The sequence below is a fragment of the Meleagris gallopavo genome, chromosome 19, assembly GCF_000146605.3.
Source record: "Meleagris gallopavo isolate NT-WF06-2002-E0010 breed Aviagen turkey brand Nicholas breeding stock chromosome 19, Turkey_5.1, whole genome shotgun sequence".
NCBI classification, from domain to species: Eukaryota; Metazoa; Chordata; class Aves; order Galliformes; family Phasianidae; genus Meleagris; species Meleagris gallopavo.
Window position 1 is genome coordinate 8,732,316 of NC_015029.2, and position 22,546 is coordinate 8,754,861.

The 22,546-nt window shown below is 38.0% G+C and overlaps 1 protein-coding gene and 1 long non-coding RNA gene across 18 annotated transcripts in view; one reads left to right on the forward strand and one right to left on the reverse strand.

The window, feature by feature from the left end:
- Positions 1–22,546, forward strand: part of LOC116217297 — a 53,933-nt gene that overhangs the window by 15,700 nt on the left and 15,687 nt on the right. For both annotated transcript variants that reach the window (XR_004161682.1, XR_004161681.1), the window contains exon 3: positions 5,412–5,511. This is a non-coding gene — a long non-coding RNA (uncharacterized LOC116217297). The remainder of the gene's footprint in view (positions 1–5,411; positions 5,512–22,546) is intronic.
- The window catches only part of STRBP (spermatid perinuclear RNA binding protein), a 63,004-nt gene that overhangs the window by 7,410 nt on the left and 33,048 nt on the right, over positions 1–22,546 (reverse strand). For 5 of the 16 annotated variants that reach the window (XR_002120697.1, XR_795568.2, XM_010721058.2 and 2 more), the window contains exons 6-18: positions 21,026–21,120; positions 20,507–20,602; positions 19,601–19,712; positions 18,763–18,860; positions 18,199–18,310; positions 17,524–17,616; positions 16,521–16,720; positions 14,770–14,928; positions 13,228–13,362; positions 12,322–12,462; positions 10,487–10,613; positions 8,780–8,824; positions 2,492–2,556 (exon numbers count right to left, since the gene is read on the reverse strand). Coding sequence is in view for 14 of the 16 variants with exons in the window: in XM_010721058.2 (XP_010719360.1) it covers positions 2,534–2,556; positions 8,780–8,824; positions 10,487–10,613; positions 12,322–12,462; positions 13,228–13,362; positions 14,770–14,928; positions 16,521–16,720; positions 17,524–17,616; positions 18,199–18,310; positions 18,763–18,860; positions 19,601–19,712; positions 20,507–20,602; positions 21,026–21,120 (1,436 nt within the window). In the remaining 2 variants the exon portion in view is untranslated. Of the gene's footprint in view, positions 1–2,491; positions 2,557–3,212; positions 3,579–5,757; positions 6,204–7,631; positions 8,497–8,779; positions 8,825–10,486; positions 10,614–12,321; positions 12,463–13,227; positions 13,363–14,769; positions 14,929–16,520; positions 16,721–17,523; positions 17,617–18,198; positions 18,311–18,762; positions 18,861–19,600; positions 19,713–20,506; positions 20,603–21,025; positions 21,121–22,546 lie in introns of those variants that run through there. The other 11 variants (XM_010721059.3, XM_019621539.2, XM_010721048.3 and 8 more) reach the window with 9 other exon arrangements.

Consider the following 22,546-nt stretch of genomic DNA (forward strand, 5'->3'; position numbering starts at 1 on the left):
TTTACTGCTGGGTATATCCAGAAAGACAAAGCTCAGTAACCATCAAATAGCAGACCTCAGGCTCACAGAAAAGGCACTTCAAACATGTGCTCCTGTGAGATGTCTTTTAAAAAGGAAATGAGCAAGTACTTATGCAAAAAAAAGCAGATTCCATTTCTGCCTTAGAATAACAGTGGTTGTTACAAAATCGATCAAGCAGCTGTTATCCAATTTACTCATCAAATAATAGCCTGGTATTTCAGTTAAGTTAAAAGTTACTCTTAGAATTTAGTCCATAACTATCCTCTCAAAAGCCCATGTAGTAGGCATGTGTGGAACTCATGAGTGACACTTCAGCACATGAATGTTTTGCTCAAGTTCCACCGTCAATGAGTGAGGTTCCTGGGCTGTCTTACCAGCCATTTCAAATGGCTTAAAAAAAAAACAAAAAAAACAGATATAGGAGTGCAGTATATATTTCAACATCAGGAAATGTTGTCCATCCTACTGAGAAAGGGTGCAGCAAAGCCATGAGGACAAATTTTGGAGGTATCTACTGCTTTATGAGCAAAAACATACTGAAGAAATTCAGTATCTTTTCAGTGAACAAAAGGAGAAGATCCAAGAAAGTGAAAATTTCAAGAAAAGTAGTAAGGGCAGAATGGTTAGGGTTCCAGGAGTTAAAGCAGTAGTGACAGAAAAACGTGGAAGTTCACAGGCAAAACAATGCAGATGGAAAGCAATACACAGAAATTAAGCTGCCAAATACAGGCCACAAAAGAGAGATCAAAGAAGTTAACAATACATTTCATTATTCAGTTCTTGAACTGGACAGATGACTGCTTGTCAGACTGTCATCATTCTGAGTTAAACCTACGAAAGGAATACTCAAGAGAAGTTCATTATGATGCACCATAACATTGCCTTGAAGCATATAAAATACTGTCTTCCAGAGGAAGCAGAGCAGCCTGCTGCTCCACTACCAGGATTGCTTAGTCTGACAAGCTGAAAGAATGAATTGAATTTTAAATGATCTTCAGACCAAGCCCTGTGTTTGCACCTTGAAGGTAACAGAAGATGAAAATCTGCACCACCAAATAGGAAGTACATTCTGATGGCTCATCAGTTGCACCTGCAAGTGTAATCAGATGGCTATGTGCTTTAACAGGCAAGTCACTGGTAAAGTTCTTCAAGTTCATTTCCCCCAGTGCAAACACAGAGGCCACTTGCAAGGTCAAGTTTCCACCAACATTAGCTAAACTAACAAAATTTGACAGCTATTTTTCTACATCAGCCTATGAATTCTACCCAGACATATCCTCAATTATGGAGAACCTATGTATGCAGTTATTTACTGAGTTTGATGTTTTCAATTTTGAAATGAAATACAGTTTGTTTTTGTCATTATATTTTGATGCAAAATAACAAGCTTTGGGTCTGATTTACTACTACATATTTCATACCAAGTATTTTTCTAATTTTGTACCAGTATGAACTGTGATCAGTCAGGGCTATTTAATGCTTTCATCTCTGAAATGAGACCCTAAAATGTTAATACATCACCCCACTTCCCTCCCCCCTCCCTTTTTTTTTAATATAAAAAGAGTTGTTTCCAGCAACTTCAACTGCTGCAAGTACTGCAGTTGAGCAGCACTGTACTATGCAACTTTGCATAATGTAAGGTTATATAAATGCAAATTAAAAAAGTAACTATTTTAAAACTACACATATCATGTGCACCATATAAGTCTTAAACCATTTTCCTCCATGTAAAACATTAGTTAAAACATCTACTAGAGCACTGAAAGTATTTATGGATGTCTCTATTTTCATTTCTATCTTTAGAAAACTACAGCTGAACAATTTATTCATGCAGGCTTAAATCCCTGCCTGCCTGCCTGCCTTCCCATCTCCTGCTGTGCCCACAAGAGGAAAGCAGATCGGCTGCTTTGTGAATTAACTTGGCCTAGTGCAATCTGATCTCTGCAGATTTAAACTGTAATATCATCAAACTTTTTCATTCTCCATTTGGAGTTCAGCTTTAGTAGTTTAGAGAAATAATGTCTCTCTTACAAGTTAGATAGCGTTCCATGTTGCACTTGGCATTTTTATTTCACATCCTTATCACCGTGGTGTGGCTTTCAGCGCAGGCCGTGGCTTTAGTACCTACCCGAATGTTTTTGACAAATATGCAAGGAATGCAGTGCCTCATACACAGCAGTATCAGTACAGCTTTTTAGGCTATGCGAAAGGATATTTAAAGTGGAACAGTCTGTTGATAAAACCAAACTATTTCTTAAAAGCGTTAAGTAATATTATTAAACTCAAAGCAGAATATTTGAACTGGCCTTGACAACGTAAAAAGTTGGAATTCAGACCTAAATATTACTTGTTTAAACACAGAGTTAAATAATAAAAAATGTACCATATACAAGACTTTCACAGGTAAGTGAGATTTTTAGGAAAAAAAAGCAGTAAAAATACTCTTTAAGCTGAAAATAAAATCTCTTACCTTTTATATCACGATCTCAGCTTACAGTCATTAAATTTCTGCTTATTTTATACAAGTGCATATGGCTATGAAGGTCCGGAGAGAATGAGAATAAAGTGGTATTAACCTGCTGAAAACTGCTCAAAAGTCTTAACTGCAATATGTAGATGTTCCAATACCATTTAAATAAGCAAAGACATTTACCTTTCAGTTATTGCTGATTACTGATTCACAATCTTAAGAGTATCAACAAACAAATACTTAAAAGGAAAAAACCCAACTATAATAGCAGCAAAGATCCTGATCTGGAGATTGACCAGATACTACATTTTCCTATCCATTGGTGATATTTTCAGAGACACAAAAGCAACTATTTCAAAGTCAAGTTCAGGCCTACCCTTTTTGTGCCTCACATTAATGATGTGGTAAAGAAAGAGAGAGAGAGAGAGAGAGAGAGAATAACTTTTAGTTATATTTTGGAGAAAAATATACTATATTTTCCTGGCTTTTTGCTACATTTCATGTCTGCTGACATGTACAATGGTACAAAGCACTACTGCTTCAGAAGTGACCACTGTAAGTCTTTGTAGCAATTTGTATAGGAGACATGCAAATAACCATAGTATTAAAATTCTAAAATACTTAAGTAGGGAAAGTCAGTGCAGGATTCACTGCTTAAAGCGAGTGCCCTGCTGGGTCTTGTTTTGTATTTCCCTCCCCCTTAACCCCACCCCTTCTAGACCAGTCTTTCCCTTCTAATGTAAAGAAAATAACCAGAAGTATATACACATCTATTGCTATGTACCCAAAGAAAGGACTGTGGCTTGGAGTATTGCTTTTCATTAAATGGAACAAAGTTCAAGAAGTGAGAAAAGCACTTTGGAAGGAAGGAAAAAAAAAGGAAAAAGTTCAGATTCCATGTCTGAAGTTGAGAAACCTCAAAACGAGCCACTTTTGTTCTTGCTTTTAAGACATGTACAAAATGCCATTTCGAGCCACACAACCTGATGGTTCTAGAAGTCAGAGAAGAAATCTTGAGGGCCCAAGTGAATAATAAGAGGTGCGATGCTGAGAGGCTGGCAATAGGGACTGTCAATGAAAAAACCACCTACAGTGGGAAAAGAGCAGAGAAGCAAAACTTCATGTTAATTTCAGAGAGTGGCTGAAGCTAAAGCTCCATTTAAATTTCTCTGCTCTTTCAGCTGCAAGTGGAATTTTCATTGTAAAATGGGCACTTTGAGTTCTGTGAAGGTATTGAAACATCTAACACTGTCCAAGGTTACCACTTTCTAAACAAAGAACTGACAGCTCATTCATATTTCCAGTAAAGCAGAGAAATGTAAAATATGCAGCAAGGGGGGCAAGTTTACAATGTGGTTAGTAACTCCCAACAAATGACAAAAAAAAAAAGACTTTTATCAATTGTCTGAAATGACTGCCATCATGTTGGAAAAGAGCATAGCGCCCTCCTTGTTTTTGAAATAAGGAACAAGTTCTTTGGTATACAAATGTTTATTGTATACAATTGGTTCAGACATTATTTTGTTAGAAAATTTTACAAATCTGGGGATTATTGAAAAAGAAAACAGTTGCCAATTGGGAACTCCAAAACAGGGGCCGGGGGGAGGAGGGGCAGGAGGGAAAGGGGAAAAACGTGTGCAGAGGAAATATTCCTTTAATGAATATTTGATTAACAAAAATGGGCTCTTATCAGCCATGCTTTTTCTGCTCCGTGATGGCTTCCTTTCATCCATAGGCCAGCAAAATGTGTTGGTGATTTATGAGCACCACTCAATTTGGTTACATCCTCCAGACCCTGCTCTTTATTTCAACACTAATGCATGTATGACAACAGCAGGCTCATCACTGCTTGTCAGTAGATCTTCATTTTTTATTAAAGTACCACCAGCACCAAACAAAAGTGAGAGCTACAGCAGAAGAAAAAACATTTAAGATAGAAATATTTCTAAGCACAAATACTTAGCTTAACAGCTGCAGTTAATTCCAAGAAGAGCAGCTTGTTATATAAGCCACCCCTTATTAAGCTGTTCTGTAGTATCTTTCCTTATAATGGAGGGGATGGAGGAAAGGAGGAACTTTACAGTGCTTTAAGCAGTTCTTAGATCCTCTTCATAAATAAAGCACCCCTCTGCCTCAACAGCAAAGTCTGTTGGGGAACAGTGCATACAGGCAATCTTGAAAAGAGCATGACCTAAAGCAAACCTCTGGAAAAACAACTGGTGAGGTCTGAGAAGTACAACCAGCAGTGCTGCTTATTTTGTGGGGGTGATACCTTAATAAAGACTACTTGAAGCCTACAGCAGGTTTTCTGCAGAATTCTAAAATACATGGAGACAGCATGGAGCTGGGACCTGTCTGGGATTCCAGGACAGGTGCACACGCTCCTTTATCTGAAAAAGAATTCATTTGGTTTGAGCACTAACTCTTAAGAAATGTACTGGCCTATGGCTGAAGTGTGTCACTTTCCACAGCAGCACTCAACAAGAACTGGGACAATTAAATAGCAAGTTTTCATGGGGACCTTGTTGCTGCTTTAGATTCTTATAAATGTAAGGGGAAAAAGGAGAACCTTTTGTTTTCGTAAGAGATTAACAAATAAAACCCTTACTGAAAAAACAGTGAATGGAAAATCAAGGGTGGGCAGACAATCTTAAGAGTGAAGAAGGCCACAAGAACAATTGCATTTTTTTTCTCTTTTTTTTTTTTGTAAAAAACGAAAGGAAAACAAGCAGTTTTTGAGTTTTAAAGAATCTGACTGTAATGTTATCGTTGTCCTTTCTCTGGGCAATACAGACTTAATTGTGTATAGCTGTAATTACATAATGAGTCCTTTTGTGGGAAATTCCATTGTTGTTTTTCACAGAATGTAACCTAACACAAAGAGACAGTCTAAGATTATTTCCCTTTGTTTGTTTTTCAGTATTCTGTATACAAGTGAAAAGTCTTCTTGGATAATTAAGACTGTCTGAAGTCACTGAGAGTTTCAGTATGCTGACTTTAAAGGTTCTAAGGAAACTCAGGTACTGATGCTTAGCTCTATAAAATAAGATAAAACAATATCTAATGCATAATTTACTAAGTTTATTACAGAGCATAATATTTACAAAGTTGTATTTTAACTGTGAAGTTTCTGTTGTGTGGTTGTTGTTGTTTTTTTTAATTTATTATTATTTTTTAAAGAACTGTGCCCTACTTTAAGTAACCCTACAACAAGTACAGGTCATTAACTGAATCTGTGCGACTGCATTAGGAAACAGGCAGTACTCTTGTGTTACAACAAAACAGTTTATTTGTGATCAGTGTTTTATATTCTATACATCCTTCACAAATTTAATTTTACATAATTGGATACTTCATTTAAAACGTAAGGTTTAAGCTTCTAGTTCTTCCCTATAACAGAAGGCTGGTATAAGTTATTTGAAAATGAGGTAACATTTCACAGAACATTTTTTTTCAAGTTTTAGAGAACTAAATTTGCATTTTGTTAAAATCAAAAAGTAGGAAAAAGATGTTTCTTTACAAATGACTTTGCTCAAGTATGTGTTCAAAGGAAACAGGATAAAAAGGCTTTTTTCTTCTAACATTCTGTACTGTACTGTGTTGTTCAATCAATAGGAATTAGCTTCTGCCATTTGCTAAAAGAATGAGTAGTGGGGAACAGGATAAGTTGGGAATTTCATAACTGGTAACAGAACCATTCTCTTGGGTAAACCTACAGAGAGAAAAAAGGGAGAGGACTCCAAATAAGTTCAGTGATCCAAGAAAGTCAGATAAGAGCTTATAATCACGTTTTCATTAACCTTTTCCAGATCAATCGATGTCGTTTTAGGGTGCAGAGTCTCAAACAGTAACATTTCAACACTTTGTGCTATTTCAAACAGATGGTTAGCATTGTTTGCTTTTATTTTTGTCCCTGTATTTTGAAAAATTAAGCAGTATTCTCAAAAGAGAATGCATTTTGTTGAAAAGAGATTGGATTTTAACTATCATTTTGAAATAGCTTCATCTCTACTACCTCATTCTGTTTTCTAACTTCATAGCCCAGTTACAACTGCAGATATTCTAGACAGGAACTGCTACGCATAGAAGAATATTCACAGGGAAACTGCAGTTCTGATAAGCATCTATGTAGATCAGTCAGAAATCAAGCACCTACAGTAAATTCTGTATCTTCTTTATTTTGCATTTGCTATCCTGTATTGAAGTTGCAAGTCTGGAAAGATTAATATATGCCTGATTTCATGATTATTATAGAGTTCTTGTGGCCTCACAAGCTTCTGCACAATTAAATGCTTTTTAAAAATATTCTTTCCTATTTATATACTAGTTTTTAACCTACGTATCCATTTAGAAATCACAAAGCAGCAACAGCAGGTATTCCAGAGCATCAAATGATCAAAGTGAAGTTTCCCAACATGCAACAGCTTACAAAGGCAGAGAGACGTTTACCTTACAGCCAAAAAGCATTATCCCAGTACTTCGCATCACAATCATAAAACATTAAAAACAGAAACTCTTTATGTGAAAAATGGGGGCATCCAATTCCACAATGCTTTGAAGTCAGTGATATGTCACATATACACAAACAAGTGATTAAAATCCAGCTCCCAAAATAAGCATCGTGAGAAAAACATGAAACAGAAGGAATGAAGAAAGGAATATAAAAGCAGGAACACTGGTAACAGTTGTTCTGTCTTCAGCTGGGAAAGGATTTATGATATGTCACTATATGCTCTGGCTTGTAAAAATACATATGGGCAGGTATCTACTGATGTAGGTTATAGCCAGTCACTACAGGTTGGAAAGGAGATTTTTTTTAAAAAATGCATGCCATGAAATAAGCTATAAACATAATTTCCTTTTATTTTCTCTTGAAAAAACATGAAAAAAAGGCCAGTGTACAGAATACTCTCAATAGGAAAGCACAGCTGTCAGCTGCCATTTTTCGAAGCACCTGACCAGTCAATGAGACAGGATTTGCAGAGCTAGAAAGGTTTACAAGGGAGAATTCTACACTTGTAAGTGCAGCCCACTGTCCACTGTACTTCCCCTTTCCACGGTAGAAGTATAGAATAGAACCAGCTAGTCTTAGTCAAGCAAAGTGAACATTTCCAATAAAGCAATACCATTCTTCAATGCTTATAGCTCATACCTCTAAAAGAAAGTGATTAAATAAGTATTTGAAACTGTTTCTAACTTTTACAATGCTATCTGGGGAGTTGGTATTTTCCAAGCTGTACAAATTGGAACGGAACAAGTATTATAAATATGACAAAAGCTAGGAAATAGGAATGCAAGCTTGGTTTCCCATGTGAAAAAAACCTGCAGACCTTGAAATGTACCCAGCTTGTCATTTAAGTAGCAGGATTTCCCTCCTGCCCTGTGACAAGTGAGGACATTGGTACCAGTTCTAGTAGATGCAGGGTTTATTTTTTTGCGTGCCAGGACATATCACTGACTCCAAACTCCTTTGCTCCCATTGCCACATAAACCTCATTCAAAGTAACCAAAAGGGCCAGATAGAGGTAAATATGCTATGTTAGTCTAGCATTAAAAAAAAAAGCAGGTGGGTAGGGAGAAGTTGAAGTAAGAAAAACCTTTCCCATCATTGTTAGTTTATTTTACTGTCTTCATGAAACCAATCCTTTACCAGCCTGATTTTACTGCGTTTCTTATTAAAAGCATTGTGGCAAATGACCATATACTACCATCCTTGCAGCCTAATCACAGTATAAGCTATACAAAATCATTTTGCTTGTCCCAGGTAGCAGTGGTTTTAGCCTGCAGCAAGGGGTGTGTGTGTTGGGGATTGGCTTGTGTATGCACATAGACTTAGACTGTACTGGATATTTCAGGGAGTTGACTGTATTAAGGGAGCTTAGTCCACAAGCCAGTTAAACTTGTAGACAAATATTTTGCCAATGATTTTAATGTCACTTAGATAAATATTGCTCAGAGATGCTGACATAGGCCCTTCGGTAGTCTTTGAATGGAGCACAGATTGGCTGTAAAAAGTAAGAAAACTACTTCAGTTTCAGTATGAGAGGGAACAGGCAATTAGAACAAGCAGTCCTTCCACAAGATCAGGCAAAGCATAGGCAAAAAAGCTACTCCAACCAAAAAAGAACCACAAGGTTATGGCATAGAAGTGTTCTTGTAGTCACATTTTAAGAACTTTAATCTCTTAATTTCTACTGTAAACCCTAAACCGGCTTGGACTGCCACATTTGGACTGGCACAAGAATTTCTGTATATTTTCTAATTTGTTAATTACTGGGCTGTACGTACCGTAAGCTGGTGCAGCTGTACTGTACCCATACGGCGCTCCATAGCCTGCAATACAAACAGATGAGGGATGCATTTCATTTCCCCTGGTAACTGCAGACAGTTGGTATTTGCATACCAAAACACATGTACCCTTTCCGGTACATAGCTTTTCTTCAACTTCCACAAAAAGGAAGGTAGTGCTAGATGCCTGTGGCAGATGCCATGTCATTATCAGTGAAGTTCCTATGTGAATTCAGCATTTTCTGATACTTGACAGCCAAAAGAAAGTTTCAGAAAGAACATCTGAAAATCTAGATGCAAACCCAAGAACAGGAACCTTCTTCCAGAGGTAGGTGTTACTGTGGAGTGAGATACAGAAACAGTGCATAACACCAATCTTAGTAACAACATCTCAATAATTGAGGCTTTACAGGTTGTGTCCCTCACCTGCTTTATCTGGTGGGATCACTTGTCCATCACAAAAAGCAACAGATTTCTGAGAAGAGGATGAAGAGAAATACTGTGTGTCGGCCAAGACCAATAAAAGCTTAACAACTGCAATGACTGGGAAATTAAACCTATTTCTGGAGTAATTCCATGCTGGCAAAGAACATGCCCCTGACAGGTTCAAGTGTCTCATAAATGATTCCTCAGGCAGAAAGACAGTTCCAAAACCAATGTTAACAGCCATTAAAAATGAATTACTGTTTTTTTAATATTTATGATTACATCAACATACAGGAACAGCATGAAGACATCATGCTGTTTTACTGTGTTCTACTGTGCCAGGAAGGAGGTCTACCAAACAACAGGGCTTTGCTATTGGTATGTGTGAATAGCTCAAATTAGAGCTCATACTGTAATCTGAAAAGGAGAAAGTGAATATTAAAATTTTCTTGCAGTTCAGTAACACTTTACACTGCGTGTCTTTCAAACCTGCTTGCAATCTACTGGTTAAACAAACAAATCAACCATGCATCACTATATTGGATGAGTCACTAGTAGCTGAGCACCTAACCTTTCAAGCTTAAACAATTTTGCTTCTGATGGTTGCAGATCTGCCCTGAAGAATCAGCAGTAAGGTAACTTGATTAATAATTCAGTTTCTTTATACAATAAGTATGACACACAGATGTGAACTACAAGGCCTCTAGATTCCAAACGATCCAGTCCTCACTGCTAACAAGAATAGTATAACCAAGATGATAAATTAACATCAGCCAGAGTACAAATGGAAATTCTTTTAATTATTTTTTCATCACTACAGAAGGCAATGTTAGAAGCTGTGCTTGTATGCCAAATTTGTATGGCCAACTTCTGGGATCACAGTGACTCCTAATCCTGCCAGATTTATCCCTGCAAGAAGTTCTCAAGAGGGCCACTCATAACACTAAAGGTCCATGGTCCAGGAGGTTCCTCACTTAGGAAAAAAGCTTTGGGAATTGTGCCATAGCAGAGAACTATGGAAAAAAAAAACAAAAGAATAAAGCCCAGGAAGCCATTGTGGGGATAGATGTTCTCTTACTCTGTGTACATGGAGTTCCAGGTTGCAGACTTATCCTTCACAAGTACTGCCAGTTTTTGAGCTCTGATTTATTTAAAGCCCCAAGAATTCTCTCTTCTGCTTTATCTCAGATGATTGAAGCTGAATAGATGACTAACACATAGAATGGAACACAGCAGCAGGCAGAATTGAAAGTATTAGCTATTTGTGCCATGCCTCCTTACCTGGTGTTATGTATCCAGTAGCAGCAGCTGCCCCAACAAATGCACCTCTTGTTAAAGCACCTCGTCCTCTACCTCGCACAGCCTGGACTGCTGCAGAAACAGCTGTATTGACAACTCCTTTAGTCTGCTTGGAATAATAATAATACCAATTCAGAATGTTAAAATGTTGCTGGAAATATAGGGCCATCTACATTAAATCACTATCTTTCCTGAATGTCTTTAACCATGCATGATGCACCGTCCTTGCTTAAGGCAGAGTACAGAATGGAAAAGTTATGTCAGAAGAATGACTGGCAGAAACCGAGTCCCTTCAGCAGACATGTTCTAGTTCTAAATCAGGATCGTGTTCACCTTACTCAGACCTTGTAGTCAGCATGATCAGGCTGTGTTTCATTTACCAGAGTTCTGGTTGTGTGGTCATGACTTACCCCAGTGGTTTCTGCACCTTTCTTTGGTATGCCTCTCTGCTGTCTTTCCCTACAAACTGCCTCTCACTGATTTACAAAAAGGCCTTTGCTTTTCTCCTACCACCCTGAATTCATGTATCTTCAGCAGGGTCAGGACTTCACTATAAAGACAAATAACCACCTCACGAAAACATTAGACTGCTTTAGATCAGCATTTTCTTTTCCACTGTCAAAAAATCTCAGAATACTGCAAGGAGTTGCAGAAGCTGTTACTGCTTACTGCATCAGAGCAGAGCTTTGTGTTACTAGATGCCCCCCTGGCTGTCTTGTAGACACACTGTAAAATCATGCATATCCTGTTAATTCAAAGTGAAGTTATTGCCATCACTGCCTTCTGCAAAAAAAGAGAACTAGTGAACACAGAAGAAGAAAAAAAAAAAATAGTACAAAAGTCAATTTAGAAAATGCTCGAATCATGAGTCTTCGTATCTCAGCTGTCTGTGGAACATTATCCTATGAGGTAGTGTTTTTTCTGATGTTGTGAACTTTCAGCACAGTAATGGAAATTGAAATACTCCTAACCAAAAGTCTTAGTAAAACGAGGAGGATTTTGATTAGTAATAGAACAAAGACAAAAAGAGTTGACTTGTCATTTAAGTCTATTTTATTCTGCTCCTGAAATGACAAGAAAATCCTAATGTTAATGTATTTGTACAAAAGAGACTCAGATGGTAACTGGTAATCCTCATGGGGTTTTTTGTTTTGTTTTTGTTTGTTTTTTGTTTGTTTTGTTTTTTTCTCCTCTGTCAGCAGTTCTCTGTAGGAAGGACACGATAGTTTCTGCTCTGTTCAACCTTAAACTTGAGTGATCATTGGGACTGTTAAACCTAGTGGACAAGACCAAGATTATTTTTTTGTTTGTTTGTTTGTTTTAATTTTAGTAGTGTTCCTCACTAAATGAAATGTCTCATTTTCAAAGTCTGGTACAGAAATCTCAGCCTACTACAGAACCTAGAAATAATGCCTTTGCCAAACTATACGTGATTTGTTCTCTAAGTCTATGTAAGTGATGGAGTAGCACAGTATGCTCTGACAAAGTATAGACTTCCATGTTATCACTCAACCACTGAACTTACTGTATTTTCTCCAGCTCATCACCACTTCTTTGTGCCACATTTTCTACTGTATTTCCTTCAGCTTAAACTCCTTAAGAATATGAAAACATTTCATAGTGGCAATTAGTACTGTGTGGTCCCAAATATCATACTGTGTTGTTATGCTACTGTAGTTACTGTCAAAGAATAAAAGTCAGAAGCCTTACTGCAAGCCCATAAGACAAAACACCGAAATTACTTCCTGTGGAGACTCCTGTATCATTAAAGACACAGAGCTGCGGTAACAGAATGTAAAGCAAGCAACAATTCTTACCTGAGGAAGAATTTTCTTTTTCTTGTTGTTTGCTGCATTAGGTCCAGAAAACAGTTTCTCAAGTGCTGCTAATGCAGCACTTGCTTTTGCTACTTTCTTATTTGGGCCTGCACCTCTGAATTTCTGGCCATCTACTTCTACCTGAAAATTGAGATAAGAGTTTATGTCTATTATATACCCTTGGGAATACCATGCTATACCTGCTAGTCAGCGATGAGACAGCTTCAGTAGTTAAAAACAAGAACTCTGTTGCTTCTGAAACATAATAAAGAATACTGAAGTGATCACATGAACCACTGTTATCACTGAATCAGGAACCTAAAAACTACAACAGGAATTAAAAGAGGACCAATATATCTATTTGATAAAAAATTTAACCAATATGCTCTAAGTTCAACAGATAAGTGATGCTGCTTGGAGATGGGACATCCCCAACATCTTTGCTTACACTATACTCACACTATTTATCTGAGGTGCTACCTCGTACCTCTTCTAAAACTCAGTGCTACTTCAAATATAGCAGAAGTAGGTTAAGACAAACAAATTTAATCTCTCCCAGTCATTTCAAATAATACTGCTAAGATGACAACAGAAGATTCAAACTGTGAGGTTACCAAGCATGCTTGCAAGGCTTGCTAATCAGATATTTTTGTTTTTCAGGCTGTGGATCTTACTTTTATCCTACTTATGTCAAGATATGATATGGTTTTGGGCTTTCGAAGTTCAGTTTTAATTCTCCTTTTGTTTTCCTAAAGCACAAGACATTACCTTCTGCAACTCAGGGGAGCAGTAAGAGATACAAAAAGCAAAATCAAAAGAAATCTAAACTGTAGCAACAAGCAACTCCAAGAACTGAAGCACTGTTAGTAAAACTGCTTACCAACTCTACAATTCTGTTTTGCTCACCTCCATCACAAAGCGCTTGTCATGGCTTCCACCTGTTTCAGAGATGAGCTCATACTTCAGACCTCTTCTTTTTTCATTGAGCTCCATCACTGGATTTTTGCCACTTGCTGTCAGTATAGGACCCTGAGTTCTTACCTAGAGAGACATGCATGGGATTGCTTTAGAGCCTTATGTCTTCAAACAGTGGACAAATATCTGCAGCATTATAAGCATACAGTATCAAGGTCAAGTGGCCAGCCATTTGGCAGCATTTTCAATTTTTAAAGCCTTGGCAGTAGCATGTTGTTCCCAATACACATCTCACCAGAATTTCCAGGAGCAGACCTGTATCAAAGGTAACACTGCCCTGATAACATGATGCCCTAGAACAGCAGATAGAAAGTCTCTTCTCTAGCATGATAGCAAGCTAGTGGTTTCAGAGCCTAGCCTGGTATCTACATATCACCAAGCATCACACCAGCCGCACTCGGAATTCAAACCCCCAAGGTATCCAGGACTGAAGTCATGGCGTCAAGTTCCTTGAAATCAAGTGCTGATACGGGGTATGCTGGCCTTCACAACCTTGCACACTTCTCTGCTGCTTGATCTAATTACTTTCTGGTGTACTGAGAGCTCTGAAACTGAGGAAGTTTCAGCACAGGTTACATATTGAAACAAATATATCTGGAAGCAAGGAAGGTTGTGTTTAGATCTAAGTGCACGAGCATGTGAACCTGCATTATAGTGCACTCAGCAACAGGTGCAAATGACCACTCACTAGTAAAGAACAATGGATTGAGAGAAATTTCCAAACACAAGTTCTAATTTTGGATAAGGATCAAGAGTCCTAGTGCTAGGAACTGTCCTTTGAAAGTAAATTAATATACTAGAGGCCCATACCACCATAATTTCAGAAATGTTCAGTCAGGATGCTAAAATTACTGGAATTTTTTTATTTGAGGAATACTGTATTTTTCAGAACTTCAGTGAGGAAACAAGCACAGCTTTCTTCATTATAGCAACGGACTTAGGTACAAGTGGCAAAATTAACACTGACTATAGTGAAATTGATTCCTTTTCAATGCAGCTTTTTCCAAGCCATTTGATATGCATAGAGGTATTAGGTTTATGCTTCTTAACATCTCCTAATGAATTTTAAAAATATTTTATTGGTCACACAGATGGATCATTAAGTTATTGTCTACAGAACTATACCTTTTTGAGTTTATTATAGAAGAGAAAGTGCCAGATTGCCATTACTAAGACTCAAAGGTAGCAAACAAAATGTCCTGCTCCTTGGACCACATGTGAGCAAAGTAGGAAAGAATACCTATCAAGAAGAATTTATGATTTGAAGAGCACAATATGGCTGCTCCACCAGAAGAAGCAGCGCAAAGATCAAATTATCAGTCCGCAGCCTATGGCAGGGCAGGTCTGAGCCTGGAAACTCTTCAATTTATCAACCACTGCTGTAATTAATACATCATCCTCTTCCAGGAAAGAAGGAAACAAAAAAAAATAGTATACCTCTTCATCACTTTGACTTTTCTATGGACTACTCACCTCTAGGGTAGCAGAGGTGTCAGCTGTAGAATTTCCAGTATTATTGCTTGAGATTGAAGACACTGTTTCATTTTTACCTTCATTATCTGATTTTTCATCAGAACTCACACACTCAACATCTGCATCAAAACCAGTTGGATAACCCATTGCTTGTAAAACCTACAACAAAAATACGGGTAATTGACTGTAAAATAGGTAATAGTACAAAAACAAACATAGAAGGCTGATCACAAAGGAAGAATGGCCACCAGACATTTAGTAAAGGCACACTGCTTAGAAAATGTATTTTCTCCTATGTTGAAACGGAGAAAAGCAGTGTAGCAATAGTGAAAATAGTCCCAGGTTTCCAGAAGTGAAATCAACACAAACAGAAGTTTTTGTCTCTTTGTGCTGTACATTTAGCTGAATTTTCAGGGCTCTTAGTTTTTAGAAAAGTAAGATCTAGAAACTCAAATGTTAAGAGTAAGCTCCCTTTTCAGTATGGGAAACGAGGGCCCAGATTTTACCGGGGGGGTAGAAGGGTTAATGAGGGTGGGGTGCTGGTGGCCAGGGAAAGCTAGTTTGCTGCACCATCCATTTGTCCTTGGCTTGAATCAGGGATGTTTTTAAATGCAGCCCAGGATATGTGTGTGTAGATAGAGAACAGAGCTGGGTAGGTACCAGCAAAGATCTATCAAACACAGAGAAGTTCAAGGGCAGAGAAGTTACAGCCCTTCAGAGCAAGCCTTATTTCCCCCTTCCCACTCCCTCCCTTTTACTTCTCTGCAAACAACTGCAGGGAGTGAGGTAAAATAAAGGTATGAGGAAGAAAGTCAGGAAGAACACACATGCAGAGTTGCCTTTCCTGAGGAACAACACATTCCCTCAGATACTTTTGGACACTTTGAACTTGAAAGCACAAAGGACAATGGGATTTTCAATACTGAAATCAAAAGAAAGCACAAAGTTGCCAAATGAAGTTTCTGAAAAATGCAGTTCTTAAAAATACACAGAATGAAGCACAGAATGACAGATGCACTTGTTTTTATCATAACTGCAGTTAAGAGGTTCTCCTACAGATAATTCATGTGAAACAAACTTCCCTTTTTCCAGAAACCCAATAGACTTGGTCTGCTTTAACATCTCAACTACCTCCTTGTCATGCATTAAAGGTGCTCACATTGGCATTCCAGTCTACTAATGTTTAAAATACAAGAGCTCTGCCAATGTACAGCACCTACAAGAAGTCAACCAGTGACTGTATTTTAGTCTTTTACTGAAAGCGGACTGGAGACCAATCATTATGCATAGTCTTTACCACTGTGCATGAAGGTATTCCAATACTGAAGACAGGAAACAGCTCTTTGTTTCAAGGAGTTTAACTGTCCATGAATGGAGAGATTTGGAGAAGAAAGGGGTCAAAGAAGGAGCCACCAACATGCTGTCTTCTAATCAACAGGAGCAAGAAGTAGAACAAAACTGACATACAGACACCCCTCCCACCACTGATGCAAAACTTAAATACCACATTCAGTCTATGAGCTGACATGTAGAGCCATGGGAGATTTTCCTTCCACATTGTTCCTCTCCACTATTCTAAAATCAGTGATGCTTTTTCATCCAATTGCCCAACCACGTTCTCAGTACATAGGTAGTAACTCAGCTTCACTCAGTTATTACTGAATTTCACTAGCATTACTAGTTCTGACAACCATATTTCATGCTCTGTGTTCCAAGATCTGAGGTTAGCAGATTACTTTAGGCTGCCTTACCTTCACTGCCACATGGAGCTTGGCTGTTTTCTTAGAAGGTCCTGATGCTTCATATGTTGTACCATCAACATCTACAGACATTGTGAAGACTGGGGCATGGACTGGACCAGACTGGGACAGCAGCTTATACTGAAGCCCCGGCCTGATTTGGTTCAGCCTCATCAGAGCATTCATGAGATCTATTGCTTTACTATCTAGTACTAAGTGTGGGGAGAAGAAAGGAGGGAGATTAACAGGATGAATAAAGAAATGAAACAGTTTGTATCAGTTTGCATTTAAGTGCATTGTCAGTATAAAGGTGCAAAACAACCTTGCAGTCTCTCGAAGATTAAGGGTAGTCACAACATTTATGTCTGCAATAAACTATTTCACATTTGGATAACTATAATTATCCATATTTTAAAATGAATACAGTTCTCTTATAGCTATCTGTATTCTTCCTGGCCTTTATAATAAAAGTTTTAAGAAGGGAAGAATCAGACACAGAACAATGGTAGCACAATCAAAATATCCTGTAGGTATCCTCTAGATATAGATATCCTCAATGCTGATACATTTTTATTCTATGCATAAATTCAATGTCAATGTTTTGTAGATGAAGCATTTTATGTTTTTCTTGTGGGAGGCTATTGAGAGACCAGTAGTTATCTCAAGAAGGGAGTGCAACAAGGCAAATCTTCACGCTGCAGTATTACTGGGGAAAAATCAGTAGAGGGAAGTCATCAATAAAATACTTTAATCATTTAAGAAAGCTAAATCTTTCCATGACCTGACAGGTTATTCCATTTAAAACACAAATGACTGAGTTATTAATACATGTCAGGAGACATCCAAATACACAATAAGAACTGTATAACACTCGCAGTGCTGGACAACAGCAACACCATTTTTTGTTCCAAAGTCTTTTTCACACGCTATTTCACACCACCATAGAGAAGCTCTTACACCAGTTCCTACTGTACGGTGTATCTTTGAAAACAGAATGGATAACTGTTGCACTTACTTTTCCTCAGATTACGCTTCATCTTTTTATTTGGATCTTTATCATCCCCAACACCATCTTCAAATGGTCTCTTGAGAGCAGATGAGCCTGTACCTAGGGTATAAATTCCCTTGTAATATGAATGTACTATTAGAAAAACAAAATTCCGTAACAGGATTCACAGCAGTCCCATACTGTTCTTTCCATGTTTGTAACTATGAAAAAAACCCTCAGTCTTCAGTCAAAGCTTTCTTACTTGTACGTGTGGGCCAACAGTAGCTTATTACTCATTTTACTAAGCCATGGAAGATGTCTGTTTCCAATATTATGTGCCATATAAGTAATGAAATTCTTGTTACAGAAATTCATTATATGCTTTTTCATCAGTCTAAATTCTCTCCTTCCCCATCATAAGAATCACAACTAATTTATCTTTAGGTCCCAAAATAACTTTGTGCTTAAGGAAAATTGTCCATACCCTAGCTGTACTGCTACTACTCTGTTGGTAGTTCTGGAGAAGAGAACTTCCACACTTTCTCCTAACAACAAATAATTAGGTAGAAGACAGACAGAAATTTAACATAAAGAAAAACTTTCGCCTTACGTTCGTAGCGTGTAACTTAGGAATTTCATTCATTCTACATTAATTCCTAGTTTACTTCCAAATTAGTAACTTTTGGAGCAAACAATACTTACCTTCTTTGTCAGCTACTGACCAGGAGTATTTCTGAAATGACTTATTTGATGGGAGGGGATCCATTTCCAAAACCTTATAAATCTGACCAAAGGCTGATAATCTGAGGGCATGCTACAAAGTGACAGTAGAAATAAAAGTTACATCACGGTGCTGTTTTTTCCACAGTTGTCTACATTTCTATCTAGGTTTGCAAACACAGTCATTTCCTTTGTATGGAATGACAGCTATAGAAAAATGTTTATTTATAAAAATCTAAAACTCTCTTTCCAGAGTACGAAGTGCAGGCCACATTGACAGGAAGCCTACTCTAGGGCTCTGGGCTGTGAGCACTTGAGATAGGATGCATATGGTGTGCATACAGTGGGCTGCTAAAGGATTTATTTCATCTCTCTTAAACTCTTGCACTCATAATATATCATTTCATCTTCTCATTGCAGGACACTAGAAGAACCATCGGGACTGCTTTTAAAATATGCCACCCAGTCAGAGAATAAATTGAATTAATTAGTTGAAATCTTCAGTATTATAGCATCTAGCTATTATAGGTATAGTGAGTTCTATACCTGAGCACTGTGCGTAATGGCTTCTTTTTGCTGAACTGTCATATCAGACAAAGCATCTGTTGGCTCCCGTTCACAGGGGTCATGCAGACCAGGGCCTCCTGTGAAGGAAGAAGATAAAAGGAGATTATTGGGAGTAAACATGAAACAATACGAAAAAAGGGACTATTGGATTTTGCATGCGCTGGTCTCTATCTTCAGCAGCGCTCCTTTTCCAAGAAGGGATTCAAATATCATAGAAAGCAAGCTAACCCTTGAAGCAGGAGGCCACGGTACTAATCTTTGTAAAAACAAAAAATGCATATGTACAACTGTGTGAACTTAAATTAGGAGGTTTAATAACAGTAATGATTTGGGTAGACATGCTGATTGCAGTTTAACAAAAGAAAGCAGGTAGTCATTAGGTCAGTATCTATACGTAACCCCTTAATGAAATAGAAGTTTACTTATAAGCAAACCTAGCATTTCTCTAGAGGTGTTCCTGGCCAGGTTGGATGGGGGCCTGGGCAACCTGATCTAGTGCCTGATTTAGTGTTTGGCAACCCTGCCCATGGCAGGGGGTTGAAACCTGATGACCTTCGAGGTCCTTCCCAACCCAGGTCATTCTGAGGTTCCGCATGAACTCCTAACTGCATTGGAAGTACTTCATTCAGGCAGTTACGACCGTGCAGCCTTCCTTTTGTCTTTTAATTTTAAACAAGAAGTCATTAATTTAGTTCCACAGCAGGCAGGGAACACAAGATTTTTCATCTAATCATACAGCAAGCAGCAGCATGCTGTTAGATGGGTGAGGGCTGCCTGGTAAGTCTTTTGTATTCCTGAAGTTAATCCAGCCCCTTACCAGGAAGCAGAATTCCAGATGCCAAGCACTCCATCACTCGTCGTAATGCTTCCCCAGCGCCCAAAGGTCTATTACAAGTACCTATAGATTTTTCACATATAAGCTCGAGTGGCTAGAAGACATTAAATTACGATTAGTATGGACACAAGGGTAACTATATCTGTAGTTAAAAACCAAGAGGTTGAGGGGAAGAACATTCACATCAGTTTACTCCAGTTATAATGCACTACGGTCCTAACTGCAGATCCTGCCATTCCAGCACATGTAATTATTCCCTGCTCTGAGTTAGTTACCTTCTGAGGAGACGAATGCTCTCCATTAACTGAATAGGAAAGTCTAAAAGGATGAGCCTTTTACAGCCAAATCATGAATATTCTCCTCCTGTCTAAGGGATATTCAAGGGGGGTTGGACTTGATGACCTCTTCGAATCCATACAATTCTTTGATTCTGTGGTATCAGTTCTACGTGAGAGAAAACATTGCCTTCTGTGACCTCTGAAGCGTTCCTTTCTGGACATGCAGAGTACCTGACCCTCTCCAAACCTGCTAACATGGAATAATGTGGTCTGATAGGACCACCATTGCCACTGTAACAGGGGACTCTGAATAGCTCAAGTTGGAGGTAACATGGGGAATTCTATTGTAAGTCCGTAACGGTGTGCAAGTCCCCACAGTGTCATTCCTCCTTCCATAGTAATGGCACACCTAATAGACTGAACAAATCTTCATACTCTTTTTTCTTCCTGTAAGCACATTCCTATACAGGCAGCAGTTAGTGGAAAGTTCGGAGAGTTGAGAGAGAAGCTAAAGGGAGACACATCATACAGCGCACTGCTTCCCCCTGCTACAGTCCTTAAAAAAAGTCTGAGATCTGAGCAGGTTGCCTTCAACTCTTTTTGTACTTACCCATCCTTTCAGTGGTGCCCATGTGGGGACTCTGTTGCACAAATCCCGCAGAATACGAAGCACAATTACACATGATTTTAGTCCATTTGCCCTGGCCTAAAACAAACAAAATGGTTCCAATATACCTGCAAAAAACCTTGCCTTCACTTTTGATTTTCTTTTTAAATGCACAGAGTCCCAGGATAGGTTCTTTTTTTTTTTTAAATTGATAACTACTTAATACTTGATCAGACTCATGCAAAACAAGAACAGTCATAGAAAGTAAAATATTTTAATTTATAGAGAGACAAAGAAAAGGAAGCAAAATGTCAAGATTGCTTTCGTAGTCTCACAACAACTCTAGACCAGTTGGCTGTGTACCTGTCATGCCTGCCCTTATACAGTACAGCACTGAATTCGGAATTGTAGACCTTTGCTCTATTAGGGACTAATCAGAAATTAAAGAGGCATTAAAATTAAATATCTCAAATTAAACCTCGTAAGGCTACAGTAACAACAAGGTAAGAACAAATAGCCAACCTGAAACCATTTGGCGTGCCGCAGAGACGCCAAGGCCTCCAGGCATTTCTGCCTGTCCAATAAGTCCGGAGGATCTTTCATCGCAACACTGTCTACTGGTAAAAATGGGATAAAAAGAGACAGATACAATTTGACCAAGGGGTTTCTGTCACAATACAAAAAGAGCGGCAGCATCTCAAAGAGGTAATAAGACTCCCAGAATTTAAGTGCACTGTTATTTAATTTAAACAAGCTATTAAAGGTAGTAAATGTGCACATGTGCAACAGAAGCAAAGGCATTCACTCCTTATAAAATAATAGTAATAATAAAGATGGCCACTGCTATAGACAATCTGGGATCTTATTAAAAATGTAGAACACATTTCAGGGCAGAAAACAGCTATATAGCACTTTTTTTTGGTTGTTCTTTCCCTTCTTTGTGACTTTTAAGTGCACAAAAATGGCACAGATTTCAGAGACAAGCTTCTTTTGACAAGGGGAAGATTTTTGTGAGAGGGGTAGAATATAAAAAAAAACAGTCAGTACAAAGTACTCTGAGGTTATTCCCATGCAAGTGTTGGTAATTTTCAAAAAAATGAATTTATTTGAAATACTTTTTGTTGAACAGTATTAGCAGTATTGAACAGTAATTCACTGAAAGAAATATTTAAGAAATGCTAATGAGAAATTTCTGCAGTTTGATTAATCTCTCATATAACCAAAACATACAAAAGAAAGAAGTCTGGTAAATTACAGATTATTAACATATTGAGAAGTAGTCCCCACTTGTAAAAATCTTCACTCTCAACAGCAACCAAAAACAGACACATGAAATTCAAAGAAGGATTTTAGAGACAAGACATTTCCTGTTGAGCTTTACACTTTTCTAGCATCTCTTCCTCTTTTTTTAATCTAGCATGCAAAAGACTGCTTTTAGCAGTCACATCCAATTCTATAACAAGGAATATTTGCAACAGTCCTTTCCTCCCTTGTTTTTGTTTTTTCTTAAAAGAAGCAATCAGCTTCCAGACTTTCTGGAAACTCTACAAATGATAGACTGTACATACCTGAGAGCACATAGATTCAGATTTTCTGTGACATGAGAACATCATAGTGGAAGAAAAATGAATTCATGGCTCAGCTGTAACCTTGAACATGTTGTTTTCCCATGAATACACAACTATTCTTCAAATTAACTATTTTGGAAAAACTAAAACAACCTTTTCATCATTCCTAATGGACAACTCTACATCTTGCAAGAGAGATTATGAATGTCTGGATGAAATACAACATCCAGTCCGAAATCTATGCTGGATTCAGTATCCAGACAGACTTTTAAAATATCAGGGTGTTAGGAGAAAAAGTACAGTTGGTTTGTACATTGAAGTAAGTACTTTTCCATAGGCTACTTTCAGTGGTATTGTTTGTAAGTGGAACTGCACCTTTAATATTAAGCTGCTCCACCTCCTGTGCCACCAATGGGAAGGTTACTCTGGTTAAAGCACATTATGTTACAATGGATAAAAGAGCCCAAAGCCAAAA